This window comes from Rhincodon typus, chromosome 3 (genome assembly GCF_021869965.1).
Source record: "Rhincodon typus isolate 14 chromosome 3, sRhiTyp1.1, whole genome shotgun sequence".
Lineage (NCBI taxonomy): Eukaryota > Metazoa > Chordata > Chondrichthyes > Orectolobiformes > Rhincodontidae > Rhincodon > Rhincodon typus.
In genome coordinates, this window is record NC_063334.1 from 85,998,176 (window position 1) to 86,017,057 (window position 18,882).

At 40.4% G+C, this 18,882-nt stretch overlaps 1 protein-coding gene across 1 annotated transcript in view; it reads right to left on the bottom strand.

The window, feature by feature from the left end:
* adgrv1 (adhesion G protein-coupled receptor V1) overlaps window positions 1-18,882 on the bottom strand; it is a 407,915-nt gene that overhangs the window by 277,681 nt on the left and 111,352 nt on the right. The window contains exons 27-30 of the mRNA XM_048593741.1: window positions 12,120-12,259; window positions 11,302-11,908; window positions 4,515-4,730; window positions 3,347-3,562 (exon numbers count right to left, since the gene is read on the bottom strand). Of these exons, the coding sequence (XP_048449698.1) occupies window positions 3,347-3,562; window positions 4,515-4,730; window positions 11,302-11,908; window positions 12,120-12,259 (1,179 nt within the window). The remainder of the gene's footprint in view (window positions 1-3,346; window positions 3,563-4,514; window positions 4,731-11,301; window positions 11,909-12,119; window positions 12,260-18,882) is intronic.

Sequence of the window (18,882 nt, forward strand, 5' to 3'; positions counted from 1 at the left end):
GAATCAGCAATAAATGCTGGCTTAATCAGTGATGTCCATGCTGTATGAAAGAGTAAAAAATATTCAGGTTGATTACCTTCATCAGAATGCATGGACATTTCTGACGAGGATTTATCAACCCGAAGCATTAACTGCTTCTTTTCACAAATGCTGCCTGACTTTCTAAGCATTTCAAGCATTTTCTGTTTTCGTTCTTTGTGTTTCCGGCCAGTCTCCCATTTATTCCATTAGAGAGCTGTCTGATTTGCAGCATTGACTCTTTCTCTCCACATCCAAGACTCTCAGCATTGCAAGAAGCAAGCCAGGTGTTTGCGTGAATAAAAAAGGCTTCCATTCCATTGATACTCAACACCGAAGGAGAATGAAAGTTTGTGTCACCTGAAGTGATGGCTTCTTTCATTTCTTTCTGCAATATTTATCCATTCCACTAACTTTCACACTTGCCCACAGTCAAACTAGCTGATGACATCCTCTGAAACCTGGCCATGTTTGAGGAACACAAATACAAGGAAGCAGCAATAATATAATGAAGCATACTAATGACATTCTGATCACTCTGGGGTTCCCTCCAATAAGGTCCAAACAAATTGGATGTAGTTTGTTGCATTCAGCACAACTCAATGATACTTGTGTTCTTGGGTCTTAGTCTACTTTCATGCAGGCAACTCTCACAATTGACACTGGTTGAGAGGCAACATCATTCCTTAAAGATTAATTAAGGGGAGGTCCTTAACGAATACTTTGCTTCATAAATACTTTTCTTCCAACGCTTCACCAGTGAGAGGGACCTTGACGTTCATGAGGACAGCATGAAACAGGCAGATATGCTCAAATAGGTTGATGTTAGGAAGGAGGACGTGCTAGAAGTCCCCTGGCCCAGCCAGGATATAACCAAAGTTTCATGAGAAGCGAGGGAAGAGATTGTTGCCCCTATAGTAATGATCTTTGCACCCTCACTGCCCACTGGAGTAGTACCAGAAGATTGGAGGGTGGAAAATGTCATTCCCTTGTTCAAGAAAGGGAATAAGGATAATCCTGGGAATTACAGACTAGTCAGTCTTACTATTGTAGTGGGCAAATTACTGAAGAGCATTCTGAGAGATAGTATTTATGATAATTTGGAAAAGCATAGCTTGATTACAAATAGTCAGCATGGCTTTGTGAGGGGCAGGTCATGCCTCACAAGCCTTATTGAATTCTTTGAGGATGTGACAAAACACATTGATGAAGGTAGAGCAGTGGATGTGGTGTATCTGGATTTCAGCAAGGCATTTGATAAGGTTCCCCATGGTAGGCTCATTCAGAAAGTAAGGAGGCATGGGATTCAGGGAAATTTGGCTGTCTGAATACAAAACTGGCTGTCCAATAGAAGACAGAGGGTGGTAGCAGATGGAAAGTATTCAGCCTGGAGCTCGGTGACCAGTGGTGTACTGCAGGGATCTGTTCTGGGACCTCTGCTCTTTTGAGGTCTTTATAAATGACTTGGATGAGGAAGTGAAAGGGTGGTTTAGTAAGTTTGCCGATAACACGAAGGTTGGTGGAGTTGTGGACTGCGTTATAGGTTGCAAATTGACATTGACAGGATGCAGAGCTGGGCAAAGAAGTGGCAACTGGAATTCAACCCAGAAAAGTGTGAAGTGATTCATTTTGGAAGGTTGAATTTGAATGCAGAATACAGGGTTAATGGCAGGATTCTTGGCAGTGTGGAGGAACAGAGGGATTTTGGGGTCCACGTCCATAGATCCCTCAAAGTTGCTACCCAAGTTGATAGGGTTGTAAAGTAGGCATATGGTGTGTTGGCTTTCATTGGCAGGGGAATTGGGTTTAAGAGCCACGAGATTATGCTGCAGCTCTGTAAAACTCTGGTTAGACCACACTTGGAATATTGTGTTCCATTCTGGTCACCTCACCATAGGAAAGATGTGGAAGCTTTAGAGAGGGTGCAGAGGATATTTACCAGGATGCTGCCTGGACTAGAGGGCAGGTCTTATGAGGAAAGGTTGAGGGAGCTAGGGCTTTTTTCATTGGAGCGAAAAAGGATGAGAGGTGACTGGAGAGAGGTGTACAAGATGATGAGAGGCATAGATAGAGTGATAGTCAGAGACTTTTTCCCAGTCATTGAGTATAATTCGAAACGTCATAACATTCAAGGCTATGGGCCGGGTGCGAAAATGACTATTACAAGGGGGCATAATTTTAAGGTGATTGGAGGAAGGTATAGGGAAGATGTCAGAGGTAGCTTCTTCACACAGAGAGTGGTGGGCGTGTGGAATGCGCTGCCAGCAGTGGTAGTGGAGCCAGATACTTTAGAGACTTTTAATCGACTCTTGGATAGGCACATGGAGGATAGTAAAAGGTAGGGTAGGCAGGGTAGATTGATATTAGTAGGCTAATAGGTCGGCACAACATCGTGGGCTGAAGGGTCTGTACTGTGCTGTACTGTTGTATATTCTATGTTCAATTAACATTCACGCCTTTTACTTTCTGGTGATAAACAGATTTTTGCCAAATCCCAACTTCTGCCCAGATGGATAGACCAGGCTATTGTACATAAGCAAAACTACTGATTGGTTTATTCTCTTTTTTTTAGTTACACAATTATTACTTTTTGATGTGATGTTATGTGTAATGTTTGAAGTGCTAACAATATGAATGAGATACAAGACTTTAGGAGTATAAATTTAGAGTGGTGTGATGCATTACAGAGTAGATGAAATTAAGTTACAGTTTAAGGGCTAATTTTAAGAAGTTGTGTTAAAGGCAAAGAGTATTGCCGACCAGCCAAGAAAAAAAACAATCTTGAGCAGCAAACCTATGTTCATTCACTCATGACCAAAGCCTGTGTCAGTGAGTCCTAACCTTTTCACACTTCAATGAAATAAATAATTCCACAACACACGGAGCAGATTTCCCTTCTCCCTGTGTAAGTGAGGTGACAAATGCCAGCAGATACTTCCTTTAATAACAGACAAAGGGGCCCTGGAGGAGATCGGAAACACAGCCTTGGTGCTCAGGTAAAGCAGAGCTGCTTCCCCAACATTTTGTGGCACACCTCTCACCATTGTCACAGAACAAGACTGTACTGCAGCACACTGGTTCAAAACTACTGGCCTGGGTAACCCATAATTGTCGCTCTTTATCTTAGATTCACATTCATAGAGTCATACAGCACAGAAGAGGCCCTTTTGCCTATTGAGTCTGTACTGACCTATGTACACTAATCCCACTTTCCAGCACCTGGCCTATAACCTTGAATGTTATGACATTTCGACTTATACTCAATGCAATCTAACTATCTGCTTACTAATCACGCTGGTCAACTACAAGCAAATGAGTTTGATTTTACCGAAGGATCCATAAGGGTCATCTGAAGCTTCGATCGTAATGGTTGCCTGTGTGACAGCTCCAAGCACAGCCCCCCCTGTCGTCTCATTAATAAGTTCAACACGAAATGACTCTTCAAGCTCTGGAATTATGTCATTAAGGAGGTAAATTGGCACAGCTTTGCTTGTTTCCCCTTCGAGCAAAAGAACATCAGAAGATGCTATACTGTAATCTTCACCTACAGAAGTAATACAAAAAACACAGTTCTATCAGTGGTTTTCTCTGAAAAATTAGATTTGAAACAATGCAACGTTTTGAAGGGATCATGCATATAGAGACACTATACATATTTTATTCTCTTTTAGAAGTAGTTGCTTATGTTCAACATATCCCAGTCTTCCTTGGATTTCAAAATTTCACTCAGTCATTCTTTGGCCACCAGTTTAACATTTTGATTGTGATCAGCATTCTCCACTAAATTATATTTCATCAGTTACATTCCTTTTTTTGCTGTATTTCTCTTATTGTTTGCTGCCTTCACTCAGCCTTCATGACCTTACAATAGTCTTGCCAAATTGAAATCCAAGAAACATGTATGCCATCAATTCTACTCTAAAAGTGACTGCAGGACAATGAACAAAGTAGATCAATTGATATTCGCTACACTTTCTCCTTTTCATCTCCCTTTGACAGACTATCTAAACTCAATTCTCCTCCTCTCTCTTCTATTGTTTGACAAAATCAAATCACAATTTTAATGTAACTATAATATAAAAAAGAAATGAAAAAACACAACTGGGCATTTGGGAAATATGCACTAAATAATTATTGGAGAGATAGGTCTTGAAATAATTTCTGAAGGCTGAGCAGGTTAATACTTAGTGTGAATTCCAGACGGTCCATCCAAATATCCAAAGCATCCACGGTTATTTGTGGCGCAAAATGAAGAGATGCATAAAAAGCTTTAAGAGGAGGAGAGGAAATGACATGTTAACTCAGAATGGTAACCATGGGTGGATAATTATAGCTACAGCATAACATCCTGCCATTTCGAGACAGGCAATATCAGATTTTATAGATGATGCACTGCACTCTCAAGTCATATTAATAAAATTTTCATATTCATTGGTGAACCACAGAAAAATACGACAAGTCTAGGTGTAATATTAATAGGTATTAACATCTCTTACCAACTCTCGCTGTCATCGACAAAGCTTGGAATTTTACAGAAACATCTGCAAATATCCCCCCAGTTCTGGTCACATTGATTATTGGTCCAATATAATTTTCAGAAACTCGTACAGCGGAAGTTGAAAGCTGCAGAGTACCAAATGCATCATCGTTGGCATTGATTATCACATGGGCCATGATGTCATCCTTCTGTCCAAGTCGTGGAGAGCCAACAACTAAAAGACAGAGTGTCTGTCATCACACAGGGTACAGTATATCTGTCTGAATATACCCCCTCCCAAAAAAATTCAATGGTTAGAAATAATTCCATCACTTGTGAGTGAACATAGGAATATCATGTGTTAATTAATATTCTGTTCATCTTCCATATCAAAGGAGATACAAACAAGATGATTCCAAATATTTTTATATCTAGGTCATGCTCACACACAATTTTCTAGGTAGACAATCATACTTGTTAGTGAGTGATTCCTGACCATGACAACTGTCAGTTGTTTTGTCACTAAGGCCAGAATTTTACTCCCTTTACTACAACCCTCCCTTCCCAACCAGGGGCAGGGTGGTAAGAAGGGACTGGTGGGAATACACGGCACTGTGTGGCATGGTAGGGGACCAGGTCTACCTCCACTCCTATTTTAACAGCAACAAGGTGTCAAGCAGCCCACCCAGCCTTAGGCCAACTAAGGTCCCCAAGTGGCCTTTTAATAGCTACAAGGATCTCCTTCCAACCCCACTGGTATTTTATGCACATTGTGGGAGTGTGCAGGCACACCAAGCAGAGAAACCTCTAAGTAAATTCTGATTGTCTGGCTTCTCATGGCTCAATCACCCTGTGCTCAACAGAGGCTAGCACAACTGTGATCCTCACCCCTGCTTATTACCAACCTCTCCATCCACTCATTGCTGTCCCCTACATCCCAGTGAGGGGCTTGTCTCATTGATGCCAGTAACATCACTCTACTTATGTTAGCATTCAGTTTCCAATGGTAATTTTGGTGGAAGGTTGGCTGCTGTGCCCAGGGTAGTGCTCCAGGGACTGAATGGCTACTTACCCTTTAGAACAGGACTTCCTCTGATGTGGTCAGAAGTCATGACCAGGGTCAGTTAACAGCTTAACTGCCACTATATTAACTCCAGGTTTTCCAGCCCTGTGGAGATAGACTCAAGACCTGACTTTACAGCTAGTGGCAGGGTCACTGCCTTCACAAAAAAAAATTCTGGCTGAAGACCATGTTTATATTGTAACCCAATGTGTAACCCATACCTGGATGATAAATTAAATATGGTATTGGGAGTTAGCACTTCAATTCCATTGCACACAAATTTGCCACTAGCTATGAACCCAGTATTCAAAATTTGCAGATTTGATCTGCTCACATAGCATTTTAGCTACAAGTTGTTTTTGTTGTTCAGTGAATTAAATAACTATTCATTCATACAAGTAGCTTTGAATTCTTTTCTCCCAAAGGGTGGTGTGACTTTAGAACTCTTTGTCTCAGAAGACAAAGGAGGTGGTGTCATTGAATAATACAAATTGATAAGATTCTTGTGAGGCAGGAAATCAAGGGTTATTGGAAACACAAACAGATCAGCCATGACCTTATTGAATGACAGATAGGCTCAAGGGGCTGAATGGTCTACTGTTGTTCCTATTTCGCATGTTTGCATGAATCAATACTGAAAAATGTTGTATCCACCTTTTTTACTAAGTGTTATTTCCAAGAAGGACCAAGAGGCCAAAACATTTAACAGCAGGAGCTTTATGATGGAAATGTTTCCTGACAGACAGCAAGGTTAGACTTAGTGGTTTCTTGCCTGAAATGGCTGATGACATCATCATTATCATGTGATCAAATCCTTAAAGTGACAGTTCACCAAATACACAACACTAAGTGCTTGACCAGGTCAATTAATTTCACAAAGTTAGAACTATTGTACTGGGCAGTTTATTTAGGACGTCATAAGTTAATGCACTTTCTGCAGCTAAATACACTACTAAATAGTTACTGGTAAGTTAGTAGCGTCCACTGAATCTGTTCTGCTGAAAAAGCTCCAATCAGGACAGAAAGAATTTCAATCTGTCAGATTTCTCAAGCAACTCTTGAATTTTCATCCTTGTTCAACATTATTTGAGTGACTTTGTGCTGAACAAAGATAAATAAGAATGCATGTACAGATTTTTTAAATCTACAATGAACGATGCCCAAAGTACAAATATATGTAGTTTCCAGTACATGCAAGTGCACCACATTGCAAACCCAACTAACAATCCTAATTTGGTTGTTTACATGATTGCTCGTACATTCAGAATTGTCCAGTAAATGTTGTCCAGTTGCGAATTAGATCTAACGTTAGACAGTGCATTTCAAGTTTTGCAAGTGTGGGCTGTTTCCCTACAGTCAATACCTTGCCTGGTTTAAAGTTTAACACAGTCTGCCCATTAACTGTCGATCAAAATTAACTGGTGCAATTTCCATGGCAACACCTGTACCAGGTAGAGCCCACTTGCCAACCAATCAGCACTCTCCCTTCCCATAGTGTACACTTCACATTTCTCCTTGAATACTTGCACAATGTCCTGATGAGAGCAAGATGAAAACCTTTGAAATTTTCAGCAATATTCGAGTTCTATACCAGCTAATTACAATAATTAGTCATTTCTTCACAAGCAGGCAAAATACATATTATTGCCTACAAATTACAAAATTCATTTTTCCATTAGCTAACTAGATTGAGGTAATACACATTTCAAAAGCGAAAACTATTAAAAGAATTTAATTCTGTACCTGTCTGTTCCCTTGTACGCGTTTAGCCAACTGATTGGTTATTTATAGTTATTTCAATCAACATGTTCAGACTTGCTAGGACACACCTCTGGGACAGATGAGACATGAACCTGGACTTCCTAATCAGTGGTAGGAATACTACGACTGCCACAGAACCCTTGTTACTTATCTTTGCATTGGATTAAAACTTCAAGTAAGAAGATAACATGGGGCATGCACATTTGTAAGCGTGTAGCTAAGCTAAGGTGACCAAACAGGTGGATGAGGGTAAAGCGGTTGATGTGGTGTATTTGGATTTCAGTAAAGCGTTTGATAAGGTTCCCCATGGTAGGCTATTGCAGAAAATACGGAGGCATGGGATTGAGGGTGATTTAGCGGTTTGGATCAGAAATTGGCTAGCTATAAGAAGACAGAGGGTGGTGGTTGAAGGGAAATGTTCATCCTGGAGTTCAGTTACTAGCGGTGTACCGCAAGGATCTGTTTTGGGGCCACTGCTGTTTGTCATTTTTATAAATGACCTGGATGAGGGCGTAGAAGGATGGGTTAGTAAATTTGCGGATGACACCAAAGTCGGTGGAGTTGTGGATAGTGCGGAAGGATGTTGCAGGTTACAGAGGGACATAGATAAGCTGCAGAGCTGGGCTGAGAGGTGGCAAACGGAGTTTAATGCGGAAAAGTGTGAGGTGATTCACTTTGGAAGGAGTAACAGGAATACAGAGTACTGGACTAATGGTAAGATTCTTGGTAGTGTGGATGAGCAGAAAGATCTCGGTGTCCATGTGCATAGATCACTGAAAGTTGCCACCCAGGTTGATAGCGTTGTTAAGAAGGCGTACAGTATGTTAGGTTTTATTGGTAGAGGGATTGAGTTTCGGAGCCATGAGGTCATGTTGCAGCTGTACAAAACTCTGGTGCGGCTGCACTTGGAGTATTGCGTACAGTTCTGGTCACCGCATTATAGGAAGGATGTGGAAGCATTGGAAAGGGTGCAGAGGAGATTTACCAGGATGTTGCCTGGTATGGAGGGAAGGTCTTATGAGGAAAGGCTGAGGGTTTTGAGGCTGTTTTCGTTAGAGAGAAGAAGGTTAAGAGGTGACTTGATAGAGACATACAAGATGATCAGAGGATTAGATAGGGTGGACAGTGGGAGCCTTTTTCCTCGGATGGTGATGGCTAGCACGAGGGGACATAGCTTTAAATTGAGGGGTGATAGATATAGGACAGATGTCAGAGGTAGGTTCTTTACTCAGAGAGTAGTAAGGGCGTGGAATGCCCTGCCTGCAAAAATAGTAGACTTGCCCACTTTAAGGGCATTTAAATGGTCATTGGATAAACATATGGATGATAATGGAATAGTTTAGGTTAGATGGGCTTCAGATAGGTTTCACAGGTCGGCGCAACATCGAGAGCCGAAGGGCCTGTACTGCGCTGTAATGTTCTATGTTCTATGTTCTATGTTCTATTTTTCAGCTAAAACATCGCTCTGTGCATTCTGGTGTTTTCCCTCAAACCTTACAGATCCTGTCCACACAAGCGTACGCATAATGAAATACATTGTGGTTACTCAATGGCAAGAATAGTAAGCAGATAACAAATGAAAATTCTTTTTCAATTCTCTCCTAATCGTACAAATTTCAAAAGCCAAGAAATGCTTTTCAGAAGAACTTGGCTGGTGTGTGACCAAATAAAGAAGTTTAGCTAAGCATTGTAATGGTTTGAATTGATGAGTCATAGTGTCATACAGCACAGAAACAGAGACTTTGCCTCAAATCAGCCATGCCCACCAGGCTTCCCAAACTGACTAGTCCCATTTGCCTGTCTTTGGCCCATATCCTTCTAAATCTTTCTTATCCATGTACCTGTCCAAATGTCTTTTAAATGTGGTAATTGTACCCCACTCTACCACTTTCTCTGGCAGCTCGTTCCAAACACGCACCATCCTCTCAGTGAAAAGGTACCCTTCAGGTCCTTTGTAAATCTTTCCCCTCTCACCTTAAACCTATGTCCTCTAGTTTTGGACTCTCCTGCCTTATGGAAAAGACTTTACCTATGACCCTCATGATTTTATAAACCTCTATAAGGTCACCCCTCAGTAGCATGGTGGCTTAGTGGTTAGCACTGCTGCCTCACAGTGCCAGGGACCCAGGTTCAATTCCACCCTCAGGCAACTGTCTGTGTGGAGTGTGCACATTCTCTCCGTGTCTGCGTGGCTTTGCTCTGGTTTCCTCCCACAATCCAAAGGTGTGGAGGGTAGGTGGATTGGCTATGCTAAATTGTCCATAGTGCCCAAGAATGCTTGGGTTAGACAAGGGAATTGCAGGGGTAGGGGAATGGGTCTGGGTGGGATGGTCTTCAGAGGGGCAATGTGGACTCATTGGGCTGAATGGCCTGTTTCCACACTGTAGAGGTTCTATGATCCTACACTCCAGGGAAAGATGTCCCAGCCTCTTCCTTTAACTGAAACCCTCTAGTCCTGGCAACATCCTTGTAAACATTTTCTGCACCCTCTCAAGTTTAACAACATCCTTCCTAGAGAAGGGCAACCAGAATTGTATGTATTCTAAAAGTGGCCTCTTACAAGTGAGAAAAGACACTAGCCATCATGTTAGATAATGAAGCAATACACTTAGTATAGTACATCCTCAACCCCACCTTGCTTTTAATGGCATTTACCTCTTAAGCAGTAAGCAACAAGGCAGCAATAAGCTGGTAGAAACCCAAAGCAACCAGACCCTGCTATTTTTCAACAGTGAGTTACACCTTTATCCCATTAGATTACATGGCCATCAGATCTAGAAGAAGCAAACACATATTTACTATCCACTGTAACTGATCGCTATATGGTTTAAAGCTTAAAATCCCCATCATCACTGGAATAATAAAATTCCTAGCATCAAACATTTGATGGAAATTTAAGCCGAATGAGTTAGTCTGGCTTTTTCGGACAATAGATTCTGCCAGACCTGCTGCGTTTTTTCAGCACTTTCTGCTTTATTACCTTTACCAAGAACACAAGGTACCATAACCAAGCTTCATATGTACTTAGCCTGCTTTGTTAACTTGCAGAAGCAGAATCCACTTTCCTAAATTAACAATTTTTAATAGGCAGAGTTCCATATTTCACTGAGGTTGGACATATCCCTTTTATTGGCTAACACATTGTCTTGATTAAAAAATAAGAGGTGTATATTAATATATTAAAACATCAAGATGACTGTCACTGGACCCGAAACGTTAACTCTGCTTTCTTTCCGCAGGTCCGGCCAGACCCACTGAGTTTCTCCATCAATTTCTGTCTCTTTCTTTCAGATCCCCAGCATCTGTAGTTCTTTGTTTTATTTTACTATATGACTGAGTCCAGAATTTTGAAAATTATTTCATGTAGTGGAGAACCAATAGAATTATCTCCTGCACGACTTTACACCCCACCTCATGCAGATTCATCAGGAGGGTCAGTGGCACAGTAATATATTTAATATAAAGATAATTTCAAAGAACCGAAAAGAAGTTGATAGTTTCTGAAAGTGGGCAAGAGAAAAGTATGGGTAAAAAAGATTAGTAATAAGTTGCAAAGAAATAAGCAAGTAAATATCATTCATTGGCATCATTCTGTATCAGACTCTAGCCTCCTGGCCAACTAATCTAACTGGCCTCCCCGTGATTTGTGTCCCAGAAGTGAGAATAAAGCTTTCAGTAGCTTGAAGTATAGAAGCTTCTAAATAGGCTCAGTCGATTCCACAACTGGCAAGTTTTTGATTTCACCTGGACACTCCTTCATGGAATAAGGAAACAATAAAACTGAAACATGAGACAGACTGGAGGGCCATCTTCGCAGCATAATTTAGGGTGGAACTGACAGAGGTGTGGCAGCAAGTTTTTATAAGAGAGTGATGTATGGAATTCAGAAGAGGAAGACAATAACATTTTTTTACAAACAGGCTAATCGAACTTGAACATCAGAAAAGAACAAATATCTGATCGACCATTTCAGACTACTCACTTGGCCTGTCCTGCTCCCCTTTTAGCAGCGCGACATTATCCAACTGGACAAACACAGACTCTGGTCGCTCAGGTTCCACATCATCCAGTATGGGAATCGTTATATTCGCTTCTGTTTGATTGGCTTCAAAGATTATTGACCCATATATAACAAGGTAATCAGTTTCCTTTGTTGCTCTAGTAATGAAATATGGCAGATTAGCTGACTTTGTATCATCCACAGTTGAGTACGTGACCAAGGCAATACCCATAAATCCACTTAACCGCTCAATTGTCAGTGTCACATTCAGGTCTCCTTCTTCAACTCTGACTGGCTGACTTCTTTCCGAAAAGACAAACACTCCATAGGGGTCATCATTAGCTAGGACTGTCAAAGTAGCATTTGTTAAAATTCCTAGGCGACCGTGTGAAACGTTACTGATGTAAATCATAAATTCTTCATCCAATTCTGGCACTTCATCAGAAGCCACCTGCAGCACAATGTTGGCCAGAGATTGTCCGACTTTGAATGTGACATTGCCATGGATGTTGACCAAATCATTGTAAGGATCAGAAACAACATCCCAAAATAAGGTTGCCTGAGACAGAGTACCACCAGCTCGTTCAACCTAAAAAGTCAAACAACTTATTAAACTCATGAATTGTATAATGCAGCTTGTCAATCTCAGACATTTTCCAATGAGTTCCACCAGCATATAAACTTCAATTTAACACAACATACTCAACATCTTAAACAACAACATATTTTCATAATTCAGCAGAATTTCTATTTTCCAGCTCTGATAAAATATTCAATATCAAGCAAGATAAATTACTGACCTGTAATAAAACAATTTCAAGACTGTCTTTGGGTTCTGTACTATTCATATACAAAGAATCATTGCTGAACTGGAACACACCATAGGCATCATCAGAGGCTTCAATAATCACTATGATTTCGGAAGCTATCCCAAGACTGGCTGGAAATCAAACCAAAGCAATTTGATTTAATCTTTTCACTGCTTGTGGATTGTTCATGTTATCTAAACAAACAAATGATATTCAAGAAATAGCTACTATTGTGAGAATGTATAAAACCCCAATTGAAAAAAAACAATCTTGTAACTTTTGGTAGGCCTAAAATTGCTGGGATTATGGGGATATTAGTAAAGAAGCTCTTGCATTCAGAGACAGGGGTTCAACGCTGACCCCAGATTTACCACAGTTTTAGCCTGTATACTTTGTCCTTTAAATTTCGGTGAACATAAGGAACAGGCATAGGAGTAGGCCATTCAGTCCCTCAAGCCTGCCTCACCATACAACAAAATCATGGCTGATTTGCCCTAGGCCTCAACTATTCTTTTGTACCAGCTTAGGTGTAGCTTGATCCAACTCCAAAACCCTCTGGAGTAGAGAATTCCATATATTCGCTACCTTCTCTAATTCACACAAGCTGAAAAAAATTCTCAACATTTACTCTTGTCAAGCCCCTTCAGAATCCTGTATGTTTCAACAAGATCATCCCTCATTCTTCCAATTTGGTTAACCTCTTCATTTCAGGAATCAGCCTTATGAATTGGTTTTGAGTAGCATTTTAATGCGAATGCTTTTTAAATTCTAATGCTTTTGAAATACAGGGAGCAAAACTTTATACTCCAGACTTGACTTTGCCAACACCCAGTGCAGCTATAGAGTCATACAGCGTGGAAACAGACCCTTCAGTCCAAACAGTCCATGCTGACCACGTTCCCAAACTAAACTAGTCCCACCCGAATGTGCTTGGCCCATATCCCTCCAAAACTTTCCTATTCATGTACTTATCCAAATATTTTTTAAATGTTGTAATTGTATCTGCATCCACCACTGGCAGTTCATTCTACACACTAATCACTCTGTTTGAAAATGTTGCCCCTCATGTCATTTTTAAATCTTTCTCCTCTCCCCTTAAAAATATGGCCCCTAGTTTTGAACTCTCCCACCCTAGGGAAAAGACCTTTGCTATTCACCTTATCTACATCCCTTATGATTTTATAAACCCCAATAAGGTCACCCCTCAACTTCTTATGCTCCAGTGAAAAAGGTCCTGGCCTATCCAGCCTATTTTTATAACTCAAACCCTCCATTCCCAGCAACATCCTGGTAAATCTTTTCAGAATTCTTTCTAGTTTAATAATATCCTCCCAATAGGATGGCGATCAGAACTGCACACCTTACTCTAGAAGAGGCCTCACTAGCATCCTGTACATCCTCAATGTGACGGCCCACCTCCTATACTCAAAGGTCTTAGCAATGAAAGCAAGCATGTAAACACTTTCTTAACTATGCTGTTTACCTGTGATACAAATTTAAAAGAATTATGTACCTGAACCCCTAGATCTCTCTGTTCTACAACACTACCCAGGGCCCTACCATTAATTATATAAGCCTTAAATAAAACCTTTCTTAAATAAAGGCACATTAGCCACTCTCCAGTCCTCCAGCACCTCACCTAATTTACAGATGATACAAACATTTCTGCTAAGGGCCCACAATTTCCCAACTTCCCACAATGTCCTGGGATACACTTGATTAGGTCCCAAAGATTTATCTACCTTTATGTTTTCTAATAAAGGTCATCCCTATTTTCAAACTCCAACCCCTGAACAATAAAGGCGAACATTCCATTTGTCTTCTTAATTACTTTTTGCATGCTACCATTTTGTGTCTCCATGCACAAGAATACCTAGATCCCTCTGTGCCACATTTTTTTTGGAATCTCTCTTTATTTAAATAATAGTGTGTCTTTTGGTTCTTCCTTACAAAGTACATGACTTCTCACTTTTCTACATTGAACTCAATCTGCCAAGCTTTGACCCACTCACTCATCCTATGTACATCCCCTTGCAAATTCTTTACAGCTTCATAGAGTCATAGAGATCTACAGAACAGAAAAAGGTCCTTCAGCCCATCAAGCCTGTACCAAACAAAACAAGCATCTAATGATTCTAATTCCACTATGTCCTCATCACAATACGCCCTCCCACTACGTTCATATCAGCACAAAATCTGGATACATTACACTCTGTTTCCTCCTTCAAATCATTAATATAAATTACAAATAGTTGAGATCCTAGGACTGTCCTTGGTGAGGACAGAGTCCACAACCATATCTTTCAATCCACTCTCAGTTCAATGGATTATTTCAAATGAGCTCCTGGCCTAGTTCAAAAATTGTACCTGTAAGGCCTGATTAAGGTCAGAAGAAATGGTACAGTTGATTTCAACTGGTGCAAGTCCAAATGAGGTCTTTGGAAGGTCCCAAATATTTAGCAAATGTAGTTATAGTAATCCAGAGGCCAATACCAACAATAAATGAAAATCCCACTGTGGTAATTTAAGAATTTGAATTCAGTTTTCAAAAATTCAAATCAGAAAAGTTAACAAAACACATCAGAGAGATAAAAGTGACGAAGTCTGCAGATCATCCTTAAAACCAATTGAAAATCCTTACCATTTAGGCTCTTCATATGATTCCACCACGTACCAACAAGCTTGACTTTTAAATATCCTCTGAAGTGGTACTGAATTATTGATTTGGTATTTCAAAAAGAGAATGTAACATGGCACCTTTTTCTCAAGTTAACCAAGGATGCACAATAAAAACCAACCTTGCCAGCAATATCCATATTGCAAGAAAAGAATTAAAATTATCCAATTATCATAAGAGTTGGAGCAGAAGTAGGCCATTCAGCCCATCAAATTTGTTCCATCATTCAATGAGATTATGGCAACTCAGCATCCTCAATCATACATAAAATTATGATATTTGGAAGGCTGCCAGTTAAATTTTATGTGACTTGATACATCATTATTCTTCCTTGGGGGAAATCAGGAGAAATTATGTATGAATTATGCCAACAATTCCACCTAATCCATAAATCTGCTGAGAGCATTCCACTCTACAGCATGGACTCTATACCTATCCTTACCAAATTTTACACTGCACATAGTGGAATCTTCCTGCACTAACTTGCATCCTTTGCTCTTCAAAATCTATCTTTTTGTATGAAATCTTTCCTTCCAATATCACTGCCCAATGCAAAAGCCTTTGTGACTGTGTGCTTTGGAATTCTTGACACAAAACTGCTGGAGTTGTTTACAACAAACTCTTCTATGGAGTGACACTGTGGCTCAGTGGTTAGCACTATTGCTTCACAGCACTACGGACATGGGTTCAATTCCACCTTCAGGTGACTGTTTGTGTGGAGTTTGCACATTGTCCTCATGTCTGCACGAGTTTCCTCTGGGTGCTCCGGTTTCTTCCCATAGTCCAAAGATGTACAGGCTAGGTGGATTGACCATGGGAATTGGATGATTACAGGGATAGAGTAGGGGGATGAGTCTGGTTGAGATGCTGTTTGGAGAGTCAGTATGGACTCCACAGGTTGAATAGCCTGCTTCAACTGACTCAGAAATTCTGATGGCCAGATAGCCACTGAGGCAGTGGATATTAGAGTCACATGTCAGGATGCTGCACAAAATGCCAACGTAACTGACTCAGAAGGAATCATTAGGAAAATGGAAATTTCCCTAAGGGCAATTCCCCTACCTATGGAACCCTCCAATAAAGTCAAAGAATTCGTAGCATTTCAATTTACATAACCTACCTCGGAATTGTTTGGGGAGTAAAAGCTTCCTTTAATCCCTGGGTAGTTATCAATGTGAAACTTGGATTCCAATGACACCTTCCAGTAACAACATCTGCCCCTGACAGCCGGATCAGATACCTCTCCCCCAACGACACAGCCCAAACTACCCTAAACATTCATCCACTCGCCCTAGACCCTTAGCCATACAACCACTGGCACTCTAGCCCTCTACCATTCCCCCACCTGTCTGCCACCACAACAGCACACATATCCTAACATACTTAGCTTTTCACAACAGCTGTCCAAGCAGCTGGCTGTGTTGCTGAACACTAAAATGTGGACTATGCACACTCACTGCTGTGAACATGATTTCTACATTGCTCCTCTCTGCTGCTGCCTGCAAGAAATCCTGATCAGATCTCTGCCTTTTTAGTAACAGGAGACTTCTGTCAAAGTAGTTCCAGAGCAGAAGTTTTCTAAATGTAAATACGTATTATTTTTGTTTGACCAGGGTCAAAAAATTGGATGCCGTTATATAATCTAATCAGAAATTTAACTCTTAACATCTTCAATGACAATACTATGTCCGAGAAACTTAGTTTCTTTTTGCCGACAAAATGATCCTTGTACTGCCAACAATCATTAAGTTTCAACAAAGTCAATTCTTTTTGAACGATGAATGCTTCTTAAATAATTGTACAGAGCTTTGATGATCTCTATCATACTTACTGACAGGATAAAAGGCATTTTATGGGCAATCTCTCTCTTCTCTGACAACAATCTATCCACTTTATGTAACTGCTTTACTATCCATAAATTTGTTAATTTCATCCTACTGAATTCTATTCATCTCTTCCTGCAAGCTCCTTCTCCCTCTTGATATTCAATGAATAGTAATTGAGATTTACCATGTTTAAATTTAACTCCAATTCATTCTGAATGAGCTCAAAGCAGAAACTCTTTTCTCTCTCTTTCATTCCCTCACTCTCAATCTATGGGCTTTTAAAACCCAAATCTGAAGTAATTCCAGTTTCTTCTTATGATCAAATTATCTATGACATATAGACATCTTTGTTAGCTTTATTGTGTGCTTTCAGTGTGTCATAGAATCATAAAGGTCTAGAGGTGTACAGCAAAGAAAAAGGCCCTTCAGCCCACTGAGTCTGTTCCAGTCAAAAACAACCCCATTTTCCAGCACATGGCCCATTGCCTTGTATGCCTTGGCACTGCAAGTATACATGTAGATACTTTTTAAACATTATGAGAGTTCTGCCTCTACCACCCTCACAGGCAAAGAGTTCCTGATTTCCACCACCTCTGAATGGTAAAAATGTTTCCTCACATTCCCTTTAAACTTCCTGCCCCTTAATTTACATTAATTTTCCAAGGTTATGAGAGGGCTGAGAGAATTTAGAGCTCTTTGCCACAGGGAGCTGTGGGAGCCAAGTCCTTGCATACACTTAATGCTGAGATAAAGAGATTCTTGATCAGTAGGGGAATCAAGGGTTCCTGGGAAAATGCAGGAAAGTGGACATAAGAATTGTCAGATTATTTATAACATTATTGAATGTGGAGCAAGCTTGAGGAACCAAACTGCCTACTCTTGTTCCTATTTCTTATGGTATATAGTCTAACCGTGTCCCCTCTAAGTCTTCTTTGCTCCAAGGAAAACAACCCCAGTCTATTGCAGAAGAGTGCATTTCTGAAGAAGGGTCCAGACCTGAAACGTCAGCTTTCCTGCTCCTCTGATGCTGCCTGGCCTGCTGTGTTCATCCAGCTCTACACCTTGTTATCCCAGTCTATTGCAGCTCTCTACATAGCTTAAAATCTCCAGCCCAGGCATCATCCTGGTAAATGTCCTCTGCACTCTCGTCTATGCAATCACATCCCTCTATTACGTGAATTCCAAAACTGCACACAACACTCTAGCTGTGGCCTCACAGATGTGTTATACAGTTCCAGCATCACTCCCTGCACTTAAACTTCAAGCCTTGGCTAAAAACAGCAAGTATTCCATATGCCTTCTTAACTACTTTCAATATGTGTCACGCTACCTTAAGGGGCTGGTGTACATGCACACCAAGGCCCCTCCGATCCTTGATTCTTCCCTAGATCCTACTGTGCATCATGTATTCTCTTGCCTTGCTTGTCCTGCCTAAGTGTATCAGCTCAATATTACCTGGATTGAATTCTATTTCCAACTGATCAGCCCATCTGAGCAGTCCATTTGCATCCTCCTGTAATTTAAGACTATTTTCCTCACTATGTACCATCCTTTCAATTTTCGCACAATTTCCAGCATTTGGAGTTCTTTTTGCACCTTGATCTGCATCATCATTTTCCACTCTTCTTTCCAAACTTCAAGATTTTTTTTTCTATTGCATCTCTGCAGCCTCTCTTTCCTGAACTCCTCATTCATTCTTCAAGCTTTGACTCTGTATTCCTCCATTTCTCTATCAATTCAGTCACCTTCCATTTTGCTGGGCTGTGAGGAAGATAGCCTTAAAATTACAGGAGGATGCAAATGGACTCCTCCATTAGGCTGATCAGTGGGAAATAAAATTCAATCCAGGTCATTGTGAGCTGATACACTTAGGCAGGACAGGCAAGGCAAGAGAATAAAACTGCTCAACATTGCTAGATTTGCCCCATTTCAAAAATCTATATATTGCTATAATCACATGTAGTCTTTCAGTTTGTCTTATTGAATAGAAAGACAAATAATTAACAAACATTAAATTAATTCCATTCAGTGGGGTGTTGCAATATGGTTTGGAAAATTATTCTGCTGGTAACAATAAAATGGTAGTCAGAAAATTTAGTTTTGCGTAAACATCATTCAAAGAAAAAAACTCAACAACCAAGACTTCAGGACATGAATAAGAAGGTAAGAACATTCTAGTGAATTAAAAATTGATACAACAAGGTGCAGGGCTGGATGAACACAGCAGGTCAAGCAGCATCATAGGAGCAGA